Raw genomic sequence first — 18,285 nt, forward strand, 5'->3', positions numbered from 1 at the left:
TATGCTGCACAGAAAGAAAACCTTTTCATTCAGTGTTTGGTTTAGTTAGATTAATCTCACACAAGAAAGCAGTGCAGTGCCAGAAGCAATAGGTGTGGTTCTCATTGTCTTCAGGTAGAGAGAGGTTTGATAAGTGAGCTATTCTTTGCCTTTGTTTGCTCAATGTGCGGCTGGCAAGCACAGAGATGCTTGTGTTATGTAAGATAAACTTACTCTTTTTGTTATTTAACAAGAGAAATGTGTATTTTTGCCAGTCTTCTTCCTGACACCCGGTCTTTTAAATGAGGTCTGTTGGCCCAAGCGTGTACCCAAACGTTGCAGGACACCGCCCCTCATCCAGAACCCTGCTTTGTTTTGTTCTTTCGATTCACATTTGTATATGTTTTAAAATGTTCAGCTCAGTAAAGGAGATTCATAAATTCGGTTAACATTTCAGCATTTTAATTCACAAAGTCATTACCACACAATTCATTAAAAAAACACATTTTTTTTAGTTATATTTTACATTTATATATTTCCAAAGTAAAGGTCACCATTGTAAACAAAAAAATAGCTTTAAAGGTAGAAATGCATATGTGTACAGAGCTTTTTTTTTTTTTTCCAGTCTTTATAACCACAATGAGCTGCAGCTCTAAAAGAAGAAAAACGGTCTGAGCCAGTCGGGTTGGTCTGTGGCCAGGCAGAACATCATCAGCCCCGTCGCCGTCAGCACTCCCAGCGTCACGATCATCTTCAGTGTGCTGAAAGCCTGAGAGAGCAGCGGACAGTCACTTAGAAAATAAGCTTAAAAGGAAACACTCTGGGTAAAGACCTTGAGTAAATACACACCTTGCGTGTTGGCGTGCAGGTTTGTGTGTTAACGACGTCTGCCGGGCTCTGATGCTGCTGAACGATTGGGGGACCAAACACAGGTTTTATGTCCAGGTCTTCTTCAGGCTCCTGCGGTTCCTAGTTACAGACAAATCAGTCCAGTTATGTATTTGTCACCTAATGTGGCCTTCCTACATTTTGTCACATTACAACCAGAAAGTAAACATGTGGGGCTGAGTAGTATAACTGAGAAGTGGAGGAATGACAGAATTTTAAGCACACATTGTGAATCTGCTAGCATACTGCTGATTAATGCAGCACTGCAGATTAAACATGACTGGATGTATGAGATGTCTTGTTTATATACAGTTTAATTTATAGAATAGAATAGGATAGAAAAATGTTTCGCTTTGGTTGTTTTGCTAAAGATGAATGCAGCTCTGTGGATATATTACAGGAGTCTGTAGATAGCATTACTGCACAATAATAAATTAATTGTACATATTTTGTTTTGAAAGAGTAGAAAATGTGACATGAAGCAGAAATTGGATATGTAAATATGTACATGGGAGATTTTTGAGTGAGAGTTGGAGGAACTGGGTATAAGTTTTGTTTTTTTATGTTTGATTATTATGAGAGCTTTTTGTTTGTTTTCTTCTTATTTGCTTGTTGTTTTGCTCTGACATTTTACATGTTTGAAATAAATATAGATTTAATTCCATTTTATATTAAGTCCCACTTAAATCTAAGTTTGTGGTTGTAACAGATAATATGAAGCAGTCCAAGGTCCATGAATGATATTGCAAGGCATTGTTTGCTCTGTCCTTCTGTGGTGTGCTGTGTAAGTGAATTAAGATCTTCTTACATCAGATTGTTCTGCAGAGCTCGAGTCTTCAAATTGTTCCCCAGAGTTCAAGTCCTCCTCCTTATTTTCAGATTGTTCTGCAGGATTCAGATCTTCCTCTTTGTCTTCAGATTGTTCTGCAGGATTCAGATCTTCCTCTTTGTCTTCAGATTGTTCTGCAGGATTCAGATCTTCCTCTTTGTCTTCAGATTGTTCTGCAGAGCTCAGGTTTTCCTCCCTGTCTGAGGAGCTGCTGACTGAGTCTCTGTCGCTGCTGAGAAGCAAAAATCAAGCAGAAATCGTTTTTGTTTCACCTGCCATGCTTTGCTTTACAGTACACGTTAGCACTGACAGAATTTTACCCACCTGTCCGTTTCATAATAATTCACTTGAGATAAGGGGTCTGCACAAAACTGAACTTTTATCTGCCTCTCTGAAAAACACGAACATTTGGAAACTGATCAGTTGTTTATCACACAAGGAAAGACTGACTCTGTGTTCTGCACACTGACCTTCTCGCCCGTTCTCGTCATCGCTGTTGTCGTAAAATCTTTTGAAAGCTTCAATTCTCTGCTTCATCTGCTCAAAGTTTCTCCTTTCTTCGTACTCGTCCTCCTCCTCCTCCTCCTCCTCTTCCTCTTCCTCCTCCTCCTGCTGTCCATCATCAGTGAAGTCCTTGGGTTCAGTATTGAAGAAGAAGCTGTCGTCGATGGATCCTTGGACGAACGGACTTGCTGGTATCGAGTCTTTCTTCTGCACCACAGAGTAGCTGTTGACATCTTGATCCTGACACTGATTTCCCCCTGAATTTGGTGATTCTGTCCCATCTGTGTCCTCTCCACTCAGGAAGAATTCATACAGAAAGGTTTTGGTTTCTAACTCACCTAACCCTGATCTGAGGAACTCAGCAGGATCGTATCTGTCACGCCCAAAGCTGCTGTCATCAGAGCCGCTGGCACCAAGAGATCTAATGTTCTCCAGGTTTGTGTCATCTTCAAGGAATCGGGTTCTGGACTTATCTGAAAATACATCACTGGATCTTCTCAGTGGCTCTTCCTCATCACTGGAGCTGTAGGAGTCGCTCTCACTTGTCTTCTCTTCATCGTCAAAGCTGGTCCCTCTCAACAAATGCTCTGTTTTCGCTTCAACTTCATCTCCAGCTGCTTCATCCAGGCTCATCATCATCTTCTCAACATTTACTTCTATATCTCTGCTGAACAGGAACTCTTCCTCCTTCCCAGAACCCTCCTCCTCAGACCCGTGGCTTTCAGTCACGGCTCTTTGCAGGCCTTCTTCCTCCCTCGGACGAGGCGAGGCGCTCCGTGCAGTGGCAGCATTTCTGCCGTATTCGCCAGAGGAAAAGTCTGAGGGGTAATCTGCAAAGCTCTCGCCTGCCTCCTGGTGCTCCTCGCCAGTGAAGTCTGACATTTTCTCTTCGTAAACCTCACCATCCACTTCAGAGATGAGATCCTGCAGATTCTGGAGAGATATGCAGGAGAACTCCAAACCAGAATCTGCCGGATCAGCAGTGCTGGGTTTTTCTTTCTCTTCCTCTTCAGTTTTCACACCTTCGTAGTCGGATTCAGAGGAGTCCGTTTCGACTTCTTGTTCCTCCTCACTCTCAGGACTTTCTGCAATGTTCTCATTTCTACATCCGTTCTCCTCTTCATCACTGTGCGCCTCTTCTTGCAGGTTGTTGCTGACTTGAAGCTCATCAACATCTTCCAGGATCTCATCCACTGTTTTATAAATTAATTTCAGTGTATCCTCATCTTCCTCTTGGCATTCAGCCTCCTCCTCTCCATCTCTTCCAGAGCAGAAATAGCTCCGTTCTTCTTCTCCGTCAGAGCTTGGGCATTCATCGTCCTCTGGGGTTTCATTGCTAAAACGGACCCGATTAAGCCCCTCTTCATCATTTTCCTCATCAGTCTGCTCTTTGTAAGTGTTCTCATCTGAGTTCAGTGCGTCTGCAAGGGGGCCCTCCAACAAAGCTGCACCTTCTGCAGATGCTTCCTGAAGCCAAGCCTCGTCGTTCTCTGTCTTTGGGTTTTTGTTCTGTTCCTCCTCGCTCCTCTCATCAAAACAGAAGCTCTCAAAGTCCAAATCTCCCGTGGAAAACGAGGGAACTGAACCCTCTGCAATCAGAAAAAAAACATCTCAGTGAAATCCTACAACATAAAAATAATGATATTGCTACAAAAATATGTTTTTTTTTTTACCTGAAAATGCATCAGTGAGAAGATCAGCAAAGCCCTCCATCTTAACAAACACAAATCAATGTTAAAGCAGGATTTATATGAAGACTAATTTAAATCTGTTGTAACAGTCAGTCTGTCTCTAAAAAAACCCCCCAAAAAACAAAGACAGCTCAAAGTAACTCCTCTGCTTTGGCTGCAAGTGACTTCCTGTCGAACAGATCGAGCATAAATTCACACACAGCCACTGAAATATTTTGCTGAAAAGCAACTAAAATGAACTCACCATGAAAGATGAAGATGGAAGAAAATCTCTTTTGCTTTGACTGAAAAGTAAAACCTTAAGACTCAAGTTGTTTGTGTTTGTCTTTTGCTGCTGTAGCGCACCTTCATGAGCTCATGAAATGATGTCAGCTTTGATGTGGGTTTGGTTTCAGAAGCACAACACAAACTCCAGCAGACGAAAACGCTTCATGCAGAAACACTGTTCGCTGGTGCCACTGTGACGAGGAGCGAGACTAAAAGCACCAAAACTGTTTCTCTTGATTGCTTTATTTTTATTTTTTTTAAATTAAAAACAGGAGAAAAAAAAATTACATTTCAAGTTAAAATAAGTCTTGTTAGAAGGGATGTGCTGTGACCTACAGCTCGTTCCTCAGGAGGTAGCGGTGAGTTGGCCTCAGATCAACTTCAACAGGAAAATGATCGCTCACCTCAAGAGCCTGAAGGGACGAAGTGACGCAAATATTATCACACTACATGCAGAGATGAACTAAAATCAGGCATTTCACATGTTTACCTCTTGCTCTGTAAGATGGAAGTTTTCCTTGAAGTTAAACGCTTGAGCTGAACCAGGAACTATGCCAGAAATAATCTCCCGACCGTGAACAATGATCCTGTGTGGGGAAAAGGCAACATTGACCATCAGAAAAAGAAACATGGAGACTTGCACACCTCTCCCTCTGACCCAGACTGCTGCAGAATGCCTTCATTATGACTTTAATCTGACTAATTTATTTCTTTATTCTGCAGATGATAAATGAATTAACACAGCTGCTTCAAGACAGAAATACATTAGCTTGTGACTTTAAACCATTTGTTACAAAAATCCTAAAAAAAACCAAAACACTTTTTTTTTGCTTTCATTGTGTAATGTGCCACGTAATGTGTTTCTTGTAATCAGCGTCTAATCACATGTCACTGAGTCTGACTACACTGGTAATGTTTTTATCCAGTGTAGCGTTTTGTTTTCCATCTAAAGTTCTCTAAAGTTCTTGCACAATTTGTTTTGTTTTGCCAAAACTGTCAGTGGGAACAATTCCTGATGTCACCACCTGGTTCTGGACTCAAAAGAGAGGAACCACCGAACATCCAGGTCCTGATGTCCGGGAATTGAACCCGCGACGGCGACTCAAGGCCTCCAAACGTGGGTCGCGCTATCCCCTACGCCACCACAGCACAGCCCAATTAAAATGAGTTTTAAGAAGCGATTTGAAATGATCCAGGCTGTGGGCAGATCTAATCTGGAAAGGTAGATTGTTCCATAGAACAGGAGCAGCAGCGGAGAAAACCCGATCTCCTTTTCTCTTAAGTCGAGTCGGAGGAACATTCAGTAGCAGCTGATTTTTGGATCTTAAAGTTCTGGACACAGAATGAAGTTTCAAAAGATTCTGAAGATAAGGAGTAAAATTAATTGCCGACTGACTTTTTGCAGGCTGACGTTTTCTCTTTTCCAAATGTCCTCTAGGAGTTGAACATCCAAAAAGCGAATAATGGTGATGATGATATACATTTTTGCTTGTATGGATATATCTATTGAGAATGCACAACCAATTAAAATGTCCAATTTGTGAACAACTATACATTCTACTTTTGAGTGAGAAAAAAACTATAAATATAAAACACCACTCTCTATGCAACAATGCATAAGGTAAAAATTTTATTTAGCTCTTACATTTGACACAGATATTTAGAAGGACAGAAATAAGAAGATAGGAAAAACAAATTAAATTATTAAAATAAATGTGACAAGCTAGTAAAGATTCATACAAATCTGTCCCTCAAGTGATAATATTGACTTTGATCAAACAATATCTCTCCTCACTCTTTTCTTTTCCCATCAGCGTTTGTGAATTTATTTTGTTACATTAAATCTGTATTAAGCTTGAGCATCAAAAGGAGTGAAGCTGATCAAAAGTGTTATTTAAATTTAGAGCATTAAAACACACTTCTCTTAAAATCTAACAAGCTACCACATATTGCACCCAAGCAAACACTGCTGAGATTGGATATATTTATAGCCTATTCCTTAAACTGAGAAAGAGAGAGATTGACCTTTTGAAAAGGTCAATCTCTTTGTTTGGTTTGATCTTTTTATAGTTGCTAAGTGTGCAATTAGAGATCACCGCTGAAGAGGAAGCCACACTTCAGACTGATTACCGATGAAACTGAAATGACGAGATTCTCCATGCATGCCTGTAGCAGCGTAGCCATCTCTAGTGGTGACAGAACAGTTATAGACCTCTGGGTGTGTGTGTGTGTGTGTGTGTGTGTGTGACGCGGCCCTGACCTGTCGTAGGCGCACCGAGTCTTCTCTCTGACCGTGGTGTCCTGCTCGTCTCCAATTAGCCAGTGAAATCCGGGATCGTTCCGGAGGCGCACAGCCTTCCACCCTTTAACGGTGACGTAGCTGCAGCCTGCGTTTAGGTCCCCCAAGATGATCACGTTCTGGAAAAGAGGAAGCGAGGCATTGCTCATGAAGTGTATGTATAGAGAAGAGAAACCGGCTTGGATCAAGGTGTTTTGGCTAAAAACAGAACCGAGTTGGATAAAACTGATGCTGATGATAACGGCGAGGTTTCACCTACCTCAGTTTTCCATTTCTTGTGAATCTGCTTGACCACACCGTACAGCTCATCAATCTCCTGCATGGCTGTTTTTGGACATGTGTGTTGCCCAACAAGGACAAAATCCTTCACCACTAGAAAAGAAACGCATTTAGCAAATGATTTACTTCAGATCTTCTAGATCAGCATGTTTATGTTCAGAAAGCCCCACATATTTGAAGATATAAGTCATTTTATTTTGAATTTTGCTTAAATTAATGTGCCTTTTCATCTGAACGTCATTTTAGATGAGTTTTATCTTTATGCCGTACAATATTATATAGCAGGTCTGTGAGCCTTGAGCAACAACTTCCTGATTAAGGAAGGAAGGACACCCTTGAACTTTTTCTTCACATTTTGTCAAAATACAACCATAAATTAGCTACAACATATTTTATCTGGATTTTATATAACAAACCAACACAAAAACTCACTCACTGAATAACAGCAGACTGGATCTTAATATGTTTTCAGAGTGACATTACATTACAACATAAATTATGAATTTACGGTGGCTTTTTAATACATGGTTATTAGGAGGAACTAGACGAAACTGCATCACGAATGACCTTGAATATAACTCAAGTCATCTCTGATGATTACAAGGAAACATCTGTGCTTAGCAGGAGTCAAACCTTCTGAAAACTGTTTTTATCATTCCAGAAGATGTTTGCATAGCTTGAACAAATTGTCTTTGTCCTGTTCTGGTTTGGAAAAAGTCAGAATTGATGTAAACTCTGTGATAAACCATCTTATGACCAGGTAGTCCATACATCAGCTATATTTGTACAGCTGCTTTTTGTCATATTACTAGGCTTCATTTCATCAGACAAATCTTAATGAGCAAATACAAGACGCGGTTTAATAATGATTAGAGTTTAGCTAATTTGGGTTTTGCACCAGGTTAGTGATCCTGATTACCCCAGCAGGTTCGCCTCTGATTGGCTCCAAAACAAACAAAATGAAAATAAAGGTTTTAGAGCGATTTGATCAACGTCTGGTAAATCCAACTGAGATAACTGGACAGGTTGTTCATGCTCAGATTTAGAGCATTTTCAATATGAATAACAATGTTTTATGACTTTTATGGAGCTTTTCTGGACTCTCAACAGATGTTTTACAATGAAACCAGTCATTCCCATTGACATGCTGAATGTGTTTTAAATCAGACAAAAAAGCAAAAGCAGAAGAAACTCATAAGGGGGCGAAAACGTTTTCTTGACAGTGTGTATGTGAGGTTTGAATAGGCTCTTATTTTGCTGTGTTTCTTACATGTAGTGGGGGAGTGAACGCGGATGACAAAAGGCTCTCTGGAGAAAACGTCAGTCTCATTGGTTCCCTCTCCCTCCAGCTTAGGATGCTGGAAGCGCTCCTTGACCTTTAGCATATTATTCCTGCAGATGATCACAGAAGAGAGATCTGTGAGCACATTTCTGGTCCAAAGCTAATTCTAACAATCAGATCCAATTAACTTCTAATTAGCTGAATTACTTGTAAATGTAGACGTATTGCTCTTTGTAGCTCTTCCTGCCCATTCGTTCACTTTCCTCAGAGGAATAGGAGTTGGATTTGTCGAATCTGATGACAACAACATCACAATGTAATAAATATACTGACTTTCTCACTTCAGACATCTAATCTTCCAGTTTGTACCTGTTAAGATCCTTGACCAAAGCTTGTATTGCTTTCCCTTTAGAGTCCCGGACCTCCTGAATGAGGCTCAAGTCGCACCGAGAGAGGATCTTGAGGACAAAAGCAAAAGAAGAACACAGGTAGATCTATCAGACGCCTGTTTTTCCTCATGTAGTTTGTTTTAAGCTCCCAGCAGAGTACCTTCAGTAGAACTCCCATCACCCTCTTGTTGTTTGCCTTGGATTCACCGAAACTCTGAACATTGAAAGCGCAGATTTTCAGAGAAGATGTGACGCTGAACGCGCACAACCCGACGACAAGCAGCAGCCCGGCGGTCTTCATCTTACAGACGTGAGTCGTTCTGTGAGTTAACGTGGAGTTAACGAAGCTGCAGAGCTTCACAGCGACTCTGTTTACCTTCAGCGAGAGGATGACCAGCAGACTGACTTTAAGGACCCATCTCTTCACTGGTGCATTTGGGGAACATACAGGTAAATGTGGTGGTGAGAGACGGGGGCTGTGTGCTGTGGATGTGCTGCGTCAGTGGATTTTGAGAATGGAGCTTCATCTGGAACAGTTAAAACAACTAGAACACAATAAACAATGGGGGAGGAGCTTTGTCTCTAAAGTTTGAGTGTTATCAGACAATAGATGATGCTGGAGGCTGCACCTCTTCGCTTCAGGAACGATTACATGGAAAGAGCTGCAGCATAATGCAACCACGGCTGGTAATAAAGATACATTTTATGTTTTAGAATGATTTTACTGCTGCCTAAACAGAGGAAAATAAACAAAAATCATAAATAAACCAGAAGAGTAATTAAAACAATCTACATAGACACAACACTGAAGAATAATTGATGCTTCTGCTAAATAAACTGAGTTTATTTCTTGTTTTTAGTGAGTAAACTGAAGGATGATAACCTAATTTAAGCAACTATTTAGAAACATTCAGAAATACTCTCCCACTTACCTATTTCAAGCCTTAGAAAGCGGAAACATGAACCAAAAACGGGGTCATTTAAAGAGAGAAGCGTGTGTGGTTTTGTTCATCTGTTCTGTGTGTCAGTTCCAGTAAAAACCAGTTCACCACCACTCTTATCTCGCTGACACAACGGCATCTTCCTGAATGGACTGTTTGGACGTTTTGTCACGATGTCAAGTTGGGGTTTCTAAAGTCACAATCTTTACCTGATCTTAAAAAATCTGAATAAATTTGAAAATATTTGCAAATAACATTTTTAATGTAGAATATTAATCTAGACAATGGCAGTGGTATCACTATGGTGTTGTGGTTTTCTTTTGTGTTTGTAGTTTGGTCCTTTCTTCTGATTTAATAATGTTCAAAAGGTCTTGCCATATTTACATTTAGAACATCGTTATTACCAAAAAGTTGATGCCATAAATGTCCTATTTCTGATGTTAGATGACAGGAGGGTACTGAGGTGAAGAGAAGGTTACATTTTAGAAAATAAAGTGTGGCTGTAGCGACATGAACAACTCTAGAAATCAAACTCAAACTACTCTGGCTGGATGGATGTTTGCCTATTATTAAAAAGATGGTTTGCTAATTAGACCATCCCACCAAACTGACATGTCTTCCCTATCAACTAATATGTCAAAAAACAAAACAAAACTGTTTTTCATTTAAATCTCAAGTTTTTGCAACCTGTGTCGGTTTTGTGAGGATTTGTTTGCAGTTCTTGTAAACTAAAAGCTTTCAATAATCTCATTCTTACCCGCTGTGGCGTGACTTAACATTTGTCCAAGAGATTTTCTCTCATGAGCAGCGGATGTCTGCAGCTCCTCCAGAGTTGCACTATTCTTCTTGGCTTCTTCCTCCTGGGCTGTCATGTTAATTTAGATGGACGGCCATGTCTTGTTCTCAGATGATAGACTGGAAGAAGCTCGATGAGACGTTCAAAGTCGTTGACTCCCCGCTTGCTTAAAGCAGAAAACTTTCTCTCTGTGTTTCTTGGTTTTCAAGATTTTTCTTCAGTAATATTCTCACTGCATATTAGTGAAAACTGTTTCACTAAGAAACAGTTTTAAACATACAGATGGACCCTATTGTCTACGTTGGTCACTGCTGAAATTTGGTTGAAATCGAGTTAATTTAGGGGCGTCAGACTAAAAGCTGTTGAATATGTCAGACTTTTTACATTTTAATTTATCAGAAACTTTGAAAATCCCGTATCCTTTCTGCTCAACTTCACAATTAAATTTGTGGTTTTTCCACATAAAATCTCAATAAAGTACGTTGACGTTTGTGGTTGCAATTGGGACAAAATGTAAGCACACTCCACGGGGAAGGAAAACATTTGCAAGGTGCTACATATATTGAATTTAATAATGTAAAATGTAAATATTTCTGCTCTTAAGACAAATTCAGATTGAAATAATCTGCAGTGAGGCAGCTTATTTTACCTTTACAAGAGGTTTTGATTTTATTGACTGAATGATTGATCATTTTTTCCTTCCGGTGTCTGGATGCGATTGGTCAGATACTCAGAACCACTTCCTCAACTCCAGCAGCAGCGCTCAGAGATTTTAATCGTTAGAACGAGTTTGCCTGATGAAACCCTGTGACTGAAACATTACTCAGCAAAAATTACAGGTTAGGGAGAGTTTTGTTTTATTCCAGGAAAAGTAAACAGTTAAAACTAATCTTGAAATGATCTAAACACAACCCTGGCAGATTCAGATTTAATAAGAGTTAGATTCAACCATGAAGACTGTTTCTGAAAGGAAATGTGGAAAAACAATGTGAAAAAGAGCATCAATAAAAGAAAACAAAACTTGCATCTCCATTTTATTAAAACATATTGATAATTATTTATTTTCTTCTGAATGCTAAATGATAAAAAATCTTCAGTAAAAATATTTATTACAGTAGCCATGCCTTCATGTTTTCACTGTTTTTTTGAAGATTTATGGTGATGAGCTCCAAGTTTTTGAGGTCGAAAAGCCTCCTTGCCACCACCATAATTTTGTCCATCCACAAATTCTCAAGTCAGGACTCTGGCTGGTCAGTTACAAAATGCTAACATTACTAACAGTCAGAAGAAACATGTCAGGAAATTAAAAGATCACTTTAAACCCATTTTTTTTTTCATTTTAAGCTGGGATGTATATCCTGAAGATGACATGCAGAAGTAATGATGTATTTCTGCGTCATCTGCTGCAGACCTTTTACAGCTGTGTGGTTCCTCTTTCCTTTTAATGCCCTTTCAAACAAATATTCAAATGAATAACCACAAAAACCAAAAACAAACCAACAACAACTGATTTGATTGTTTTAGTTTTACTTTAATAGATCCAGGAGATTTTTAGGTTTGAGAAAAAGGAAGGCAACGGGGGCAGCCTTGCTTCACGTTGCTAATGACAAAATATTTAAATGAATAAATTTATTTTTAATTGAGGCTGTAATTCTGGCTACACAGTCCCTTTACAGTACAACAGATCGTCCCTGTTCTTGCACAAACCTGATGTTTAGACTCACAGTTTCTGAAAATTCTTTGTTGTGAGCTGTAAACAACTTAAAATCACTTTCAACATTTTATCGTTCTGCACAAACGTACAGTACACCGGCCACATTTTCAACACATCGCAACAAACTCCAAGTTCCAAGTCTGAAAACTAACACACGAACCACGAACATTCATACTAAAAGTTTTAAAACTAAAAATGAAATCTACAACGGTAGGAAACGACAACAAGTTTAAAACGCCATACTGTCATATTGGCCTAAAACAGCCGGAGTTTTGAGGAGAGGCCATTTCCATGAGATAGTCTTCTATTCTTGTCTCTATGTCTGTGCACAGGATCTCTACTTGCTCCCTGAAAGGGGGATGCCATGACCACAACATGGCAACCCCTGCCACACCGAGGAGCAGGAGGAAGAAGAGACAAATCCTCCACCAAGAGTTGCACAGCATCTGAACAGAGAGAGGGAAAAAGCATCACATAAAAACATTAAAATCAGTTTCTGCTCTGAGGGAACAAAGACTTCCTGCTTTTCTGTGAGAAAAGAAATGTAAAAAAGAACTTTGTGGAGAAACATACATGTACACACACACACACACACATAGGACTGACCGGTCTCCTGCGGCGGTGGCTGAGCTGCCGGAGCTCGTCTCTGCACTGCGACAGTCGAGCCTGGCTGGACTGACACTCCTGCTCCATGGCGTGCAGCTCCGTCTGCAGCTCCTCACACTGCACACACACACACGCCCACGCGCACACACACACACGCCATATGGAAGGAGACCATGCAGACTAAATTTAGCCACAGCCCACCAGAACCACATTTACACTTCAGAATTATATCTAAAGGAAAATCTGCCAAATGTGCTTTAACTCTGTTTGTAAAATGTTTTACCAAAATGGAACCTGGAAAAATGTTGTTGCTTAAAGATTAAAGATGCGCTGGACCAAATAAACGTACATTGTTTTCTGCTATACAGATGGAAAATAATTTCTCTAAAGTGTGGGCAGAGAGTGGCTCCAATACAAAATGTCCACAAGCAGCAGAACAGGAAATCCTGTTGTGATTGGTGTGTTGTTTCTTCTTTTCTGATAAAATTCATGCTCCAGGATAAGCCGCAAAACAACAAGTTTCCCTTGGAACATAAACAAATCACCTGCACTGCTATTCTGATAGAAAAACATCATCAAAAGATGGAGCTATAGTTTAGGTCAAGATGTTTGTCAAAAGCCTCATTTGTATAAAGTCCTTGGAGGAACTTTTTCTGCCTTTTTGGTCAAATGGTAAAAATATAAAACCTTCTAATAAAATCTTGACATATTGCTTAAACTACACTAATGTCACTATTCATTTTCAAATGTCAGACTTTCCCATCTGAGAATACTTTGGAAGTTTTATGACAATTTCAGAATCCCAACTACATTTTTTAAAATAAAAATAAGCGACATTTCAGTTGTAGAAAATGATCAAGGGTGTGTTTGTCAAAGAACAGCATCAGCTTGAAATTGTTCAGATTTTATAAGGGGGTAAATAAAAGGTTGTTAAAGACTGCAGCAGGTTTAACACTGGGATCGCTAAAAGACAAATTTATCAAAACAAAAAAACTTGATATCTGAGCACAGAAACTATTTTCCCAAGAAATGTCTTTTTATTTTCCTTTGTCATTATTGAAAATTTATTAACATTGTTGAGTTGCTGAGTCCAAAGGCCTAAATTATAGTTTGACCATATCTAAATTTAAGAAACGTGTGTTTTTCTGTCCAGTGACCAATCAAATCAACCTGGGAGGGATGTGTGCTTTCATCCAGTTCTAGTTTACCGTAATGATCTGATGATGTTGTAAATTAAAACTGACACAAAGGCATGTTTTTTTTAAAGCCCTGGAATTATTTTTGCAAAGTACATAGCTGTAGTATGTCTTGTCTGTTACCTCGGAAACCACCAGCACACAAACCGTGTGAATGTATTTTTGCTTGCTGTGAACTCGTCTAAAGGTTACCTCCTTCTCCTTAAGCTCCAGTTTCTCCTGAGTGAGTCGGAGCTCCTCTTCCACCTGCGAGTCCCTCCTGACGGTCAGTTTTGGTTCCACCTGGCCCGACTCGAGGCGCTCCTGAACGAAGAAGCTCTGGCCCTCATCGCCACCATCTTTGGGACAGAGAGGATTTCTAAACATCTGCGGGTTGTCGAAAGTGCAGAGATAATTTCTCTGAGCAAACACGACTGAAAGGTTTTACCTCCAAGGTTCTGGATTTCGTCTCTTAAAGCCTGGTTATCCTCCTCCAGGAGGCAGATGTTGTACTGAAGCTCCTGCTTTTCCTGTCTCAGCGATGCCACCTCCCCCCTCAGCTCGGCCTCTCTGGCTCTGGACAGCTGCACAGCACACACAGTCAGGTTTATATTTATTTATTTTTTTTGCATTCAAAGCTCTAACTCTCCTTGTGCACCATACCTGGACTTCAGTGTGCAGCTGCTGCAGCTGGTCATTGCTGAGGTGATGATTCTCCCTCAGCTGTCCAGAGCTCAGCATCAGCTCTTTGTAAAGGCTCTGCCACCTCAGTGCCTCTGCTTGCGCCGTAACGAGTGCTTCCTGTGCGCAAAACGTTATATCCTCAACAAATCCGCTCCAGAAATGATGGACCAATTAAGTCTGGCTGCACAATGTGAAAGTTGAGGGGGAAAAGCAAACTTTGATGTGAATTTCACCTGCAGCGTCTCAGCCTGGCAGAGAGCATCAGCTTTCTCCTGTGTGGCTTTCTGCAGAGCAACCAAGGCCTTCTCCTCATACGTTCCCCTCTGCTTCTCCATCTGTAGCATCAGTTTCTTCACTCCATCTTTAGGAAACTTCTGCAAGGACACAACACTACAGTAGACTGCCACACCTCATAAAATATGGCAAAAAGAAAATCTGAGTGGTGTAGAACAAGAAAAGTCAATTTTTCGCAGAAATCATGAAGACACAATTAGCTCTGACTTTAAAAATTTTTTTTTTTTAAAAAGCCTGTTTGGTTTCTGCTTCAGTTTCCATCTGCTGCTGCTTACCTGCCGGCAGACTTGCAGCTGCGCCTCCAGAGCCTTGATCTTGCTTCTCAGCAGATCCTCACTGCAGCGAGACTGTGTGGGTTAGAGAGGAAACCAGAGACTGTCACGCTTTAAACCTGCAGATGTAAAATTAATGGTTCGTGTAGCAACAGCTGTGACAGCAAGCAAGTTGATTCATGGGCTCATCTAACAGGTGCACACACACATAGCGAAATATCACAACGTGTGCTTTCACTGAAAGACGCAAAAATTATAACATATATATTAAATTATAACCTTTGCTAGAGACTAATTTAAAATGTCAATAACTTTTAACTTAACTCACTTAACTTGTTCAACAGATTTTTAAGAAAACAGTTTAGTATTTCCCTCTCATGCATTGCACCCAGAGGAGCCAGAAGAAAGCTCAGGAGGACGCACTGCACCTATAACAGTGACGGAGAGCTACACCCTTCCTGTATGATAGTGACAGCTTGCGCTCGTCCTATAGATGAAAAACGGAAGCAGGAAGTTTGAAACCACAAGCTGCACAGGCCTTCCGTAGCCGCCAAACGCTGCTGGTGCTGCTCTGTACGAGACAGTGACACATTTCACCGTGAAAGACGAAAAACGACCGAAAACAAGACGACCGTACGAGAAAGAATAATCAAATCTAAAACCCCAGAAACAGGAAAAGCTTCTTACTGTCCATAGCACATCTGATGAGTTCACGAGGTTTGTGGAGATCTCCGTAGCTACTGCCAGCTTCTTCTTCACTCTCTCCTCTCTCCACAGGGCTTCCTGATTAGAGAGCAAACAGAAATGCACACTGAGCACATTCATATAACCTGTTGGTTTACATAGATCTGCTTTAAATGAAGACAGAAAATACAGCTGAGGATGTGGTTTCATTTACCTGCAAGTAATCTGACAATCTCTGAACTTCCTGTTGTGACAGAGAGGAGACATATTTAAAACAATTCAAACTACTTAAGAAAAAAAATTAACTTTACTATACAGCTGACAGGAGATTCTATGAAAGTGGCAGACACTGAACTCCGCCTTTAACCCCCAACTCATCCCAAATTTGCAAATAATGTGCTAAACAGGCCCCAACTATTCACCAAGGGTGACAGAACACAAGCTAACATAACAGATGTAATCAAACTTGCACCAATCTTGTTTACATACAAAAACCCCGGTAGTACCTGACAAATAAAACTACATGTGTCCAAAAAGGTCCAAGCACGGCTAAATATGCCCAAACATCATCAAATTCAAACAAACATAATTAAAACAGGACCAAACGTTCACCAAACATGGCCAAAGCATGAACAAACATGTAAACAGTCGCGTTTTGAAACTTACTGATTCTTTGACCGTGACGAACCCGGACCTACGAAGGTAAATATCTCATTACTGAAGACCCAGAATGCTCCTGCTTATAATAGATTATTTAAAGGTTATATTTCATGGAAAATGTGAACCAAGCTCACTCTGTTTGCACACTGATTTCTTTATGTATCTTTTTCACAGGTTTTACAGATGATTTCTGGTGAATCGTTGCGGTCTTATTCACTGTTTTGGTGCTTGTGTTCTGAGCTGTAGGAAAGAGGAAAGCCAGATATTTTCAGTGGAACAGATCAGACGTAGCCTGCTGGAAAACCGAAGGAAAAATGTTCCTGTTTGTTTTACTTTTTCTCCTGTGTTGGCCGGTTTCTGTGGTGGAGGTAGATGCCTGTTTCCTTGCCTGACCTTTCTCCTCTTTTGTTACTGGCGTTGATTCTGACCACAGTAAAGCCTGAGGGAAAAGAAGAGCATAAATATTCACATTTAGCCTGAAAGAGCACAAGAGACTAAAACAACCTGAAGAAACATTTACCCATTTGTTGGTGCTTGGACAATCACTTCTGCTCTCTGGTGTGAGAATCATCTCTTGATGCCCATCTGCATCACTTTGCGTTTTTGTGACCAGTTTCTCAGATTTGCTCCTTGATCTATAGAGTCTGTACAGATGTGACTCTGAAAGCGAGTACAGATCCGTGGAGCAGATGATGCACTTTGAGCTCTGTGGCTCCGGACTCAGCGACCTCCGGTTCAAAAACTCCCACTGCCTCTTTTGCTTTAGCTGCTTCTTGATCTGTCTCGTGTCGAGCTCTCTGGTGGGACTTCGACACAAAGTCACGTTGTTGCGTCCTCGTAAATACTCGCGTCTCTCTGCTCGGTAATCAACTTTCCTGTCAAACTCTCTCTCTTGGAAGTGTTGTGTTGCCCCGAAGTCCAGGTGTTCCATGGCAGCTCCTGGGACTCTCACGCAGCCTCCAATGCTAGAGGGAAATTACACCATGATACAGGGCATACAGAAAATATACATTTAGCAGTTTGAGAGTAGTGAAGTCAAAGTTATGAGTTGTAAGCTTTATAATCTAAAGATTTATACACTTTTTGTTGTTGGCATCGTTTAAAGTGAAAGCCATCATACACTCTAAACAAGTTAGAGCCATTTTCTCTGTGAAGCATGCAGGATGACCTGAGTTTAGAGGCATATCTATCTAAGAAAATGCTAGTCAGAAAGCTTCTTTGAAATCTATTTCCACTGTTGTCAACAAGAGACTCCTGCATGCCCTGCCCTGATTACAGCCGTGCAGGTGCAAGATAATTTAAAGAAGAAGAAAATAAAAACAAACAAAAAAACCCAGAATGAACATAAAGGCGTGAAGATGAGGCTCACCTTTTAGGCCATGCCATTCATTGAAGAAACTTCTAGCGAGGCCAAGAAGTCGTCCATTTTCTCCCTCTCCTCTCCGACAGCGCCCGGGTTTTTGTCTGCGTTTCACATGTAGCTGTTTCTGTTGAGCATAATTTTACAGGAAGTGAAGAGAACCACAGCGTCATATGTTCCTCTATCTCAGCAGCCACTCGCACCACGCTGATGCCACACACGGGTGGCCCCCAAGATTACAGACAGACCCAGACAGGCCAGACCGCCCCCCACTCGCTCCAATGCAGGCCAGCCAACTGGGATAAAACACACCATTTGGACAGAGAGCAGTGCTGTGTGAGCACACGTGTTTTTTTTAGTAGCTGAAGCTTTATTCAAGTATGCTGAGAACTGGTGATGACATAGTCAACTTATTGCCCCACTTGTGGCAACTACAGGCTGACAATCTGACATTCACAACTTTAACGTTAACTTTAGAACAAACTTTCATACAGATTTTCCTCTACAGATGTCTGTATTATGTAGCATTGTACACAATATAAATTGTAGTAAAACATGTATACTACGTTGAAATATTATGCTGACACATAAAACATGATATAAATCTAAAATATTAATATGACATAATAGCATAACAAAAATAAAAACTATTCAACTTACGTGCAGATACTTATACCAGTGCAGCTTAGTTT

The 18,285-nt window shown here is 40.5% G+C and overlaps 3 protein-coding genes across 6 annotated transcripts; all 3 read right to left on the minus strand.

The window, feature by feature from the left end:
* Positions 1–424: 424 nt before the first annotated feature.
* LOC102227516 (spore wall protein 2-like) lies at positions 425–4,249 on the minus strand. Of its 3 annotated transcripts, XM_023344765.1 has the most exons (8): positions 4,136–4,249; positions 3,874–3,913; positions 2,167–3,789; positions 2,021–2,087; positions 1,846–1,928; positions 1,676–1,806; positions 829–948; positions 425–748 (listed from the first exon to the last, which is right to left on the minus strand). In XM_023344765.1, exons 1-8 carry the CDS (start codon positions 4,136–4,138, stop codon positions 632–634), a joined length of 2,184 nt encoding a protein of 727 aa, XP_023200533.1. In that variant the 5' UTR covers positions 4,139–4,249; the 3' UTR covers positions 425–631. The 3 variants fall into 3 exon arrangements, with proteins under 3 accessions (XP_023200533.1, XP_023200484.1, XP_023200430.1); XM_023344716.1 differs by having other exon boundaries at positions 1,676–1,925; XM_023344662.1 differs by having other exon boundaries at positions 1,676–1,928; positions 4,136–4,248.
* A 157-nt stretch (positions 4,250–4,406) lies between these two features.
* LOC102234615 (deoxyribonuclease gamma-like) lies at positions 4,407–8,923 on the minus strand. Its single transcript, XM_005801326.2, has 8 exons — positions 8,568–8,923; positions 8,388–8,476; positions 8,226–8,312; positions 8,007–8,128; positions 6,717–6,829; positions 6,419–6,576; positions 4,649–4,745; positions 4,407–4,571 (listed from the first exon to the last, which is right to left on the minus strand). Exons 1-8 carry the CDS (start codon positions 8,706–8,708, stop codon positions 4,491–4,493), a joined length of 888 nt encoding a protein of 295 aa, XP_005801383.1. The 5' UTR covers positions 8,709–8,923; the 3' UTR covers positions 4,407–4,490.
* Positions 8,924–11,654: 2,731 nt separating this feature from the next.
* Positions 11,655–17,749, minus strand: LOC102227776 (TRAF3-interacting JNK-activating modulator-like). Of its 2 annotated transcripts, none has more exons than XM_023331230.1 (14): positions 17,603–17,749; positions 16,754–17,198; positions 16,567–16,672; positions 16,368–16,473; positions 16,240–16,267; positions 15,788–15,817; positions 15,577–15,672; positions 14,893–14,964; positions 14,557–14,694; positions 14,303–14,440; positions 14,088–14,223; positions 13,853–13,998; positions 12,465–12,581; positions 11,655–12,304 (listed from the first exon to the last, which is right to left on the minus strand). In XM_023331230.1, exons 1-14 carry the CDS (start codon positions 17,617–17,619, stop codon positions 12,104–12,106), a joined length of 1,776 nt encoding a protein of 591 aa, XP_023186998.1. In that variant the 5' UTR covers positions 17,620–17,749; the 3' UTR covers positions 11,655–12,103. The 2 variants fall into 2 exon arrangements, with proteins under 2 accessions (XP_023186998.1, XP_014325142.2); XM_014469656.2 differs by having other exon boundaries at positions 14,557–14,697; positions 17,603–17,747.
* Between the last annotated feature and the right edge of the window lie 536 nt (positions 17,750–18,285).

This window comes from Xiphophorus maculatus, chromosome 1, assembly GCF_002775205.1.
Source record: "Xiphophorus maculatus strain JP 163 A chromosome 1, X_maculatus-5.0-male, whole genome shotgun sequence".
Lineage (NCBI taxonomy): Eukaryota > Metazoa > Chordata > Actinopteri > Cyprinodontiformes > Poeciliidae > Xiphophorus > Xiphophorus maculatus.

Bases quoted from the DNA above. Each gene is read 5' to 3' on its own strand.
- LOC102227516 (XM_023344662.1), bottom strand. The intron at 1,929-2,020 runs GTGGGTAAAATT...TTTGCTTCTCAG, and splicing joins AATTATTATGAAACGGACAG to CAGCGACAGAGACTCAGTCA. The intron at 749-828 runs GTGTGTATTTAC...CTGCTCTCTCAG, and splicing joins CCTGCACGCCAACACGCAAG to GCTTTCAGCACACTGAAGAT.
- LOC102227776 (XM_014469656.2), bottom strand. The intron at 14,224-14,302 runs GTATGGTGCACA...TGTGCTGTGCAG, and splicing joins AGCTGCACACTGAAGTCCAG to CTGTCCAGAGCCAGAGAGGC. The intron at 12,582-13,852 runs GTAACCTTTAGA...GTGTGTGTGCAG, and splicing joins TGGAGCTTAAGGAGAAGGAG to TGTGAGGAGCTGCAGACGGA.
- LOC102234615 (XM_005801326.2), bottom strand. From the start codon at position 8,708: ATGAAGACCGCCGGGCTGCTGCTTGTCGTCGGGTTGTGCGCGTTCAGC. The intron at 8,129-8,225 runs GTAATTCAGCTA...GATCATCTGCAG, and splicing joins CAATACGTCTACATTTACAA to GAATAATATGCTAAAGGTCA. The intron at 6,830-8,006 runs GTAAGAAACACA...TTTCTTTTCTAG, and splicing joins CGTTCACTCCCCCACTACAT to TGGTGAAGGATTTTGTCCTT.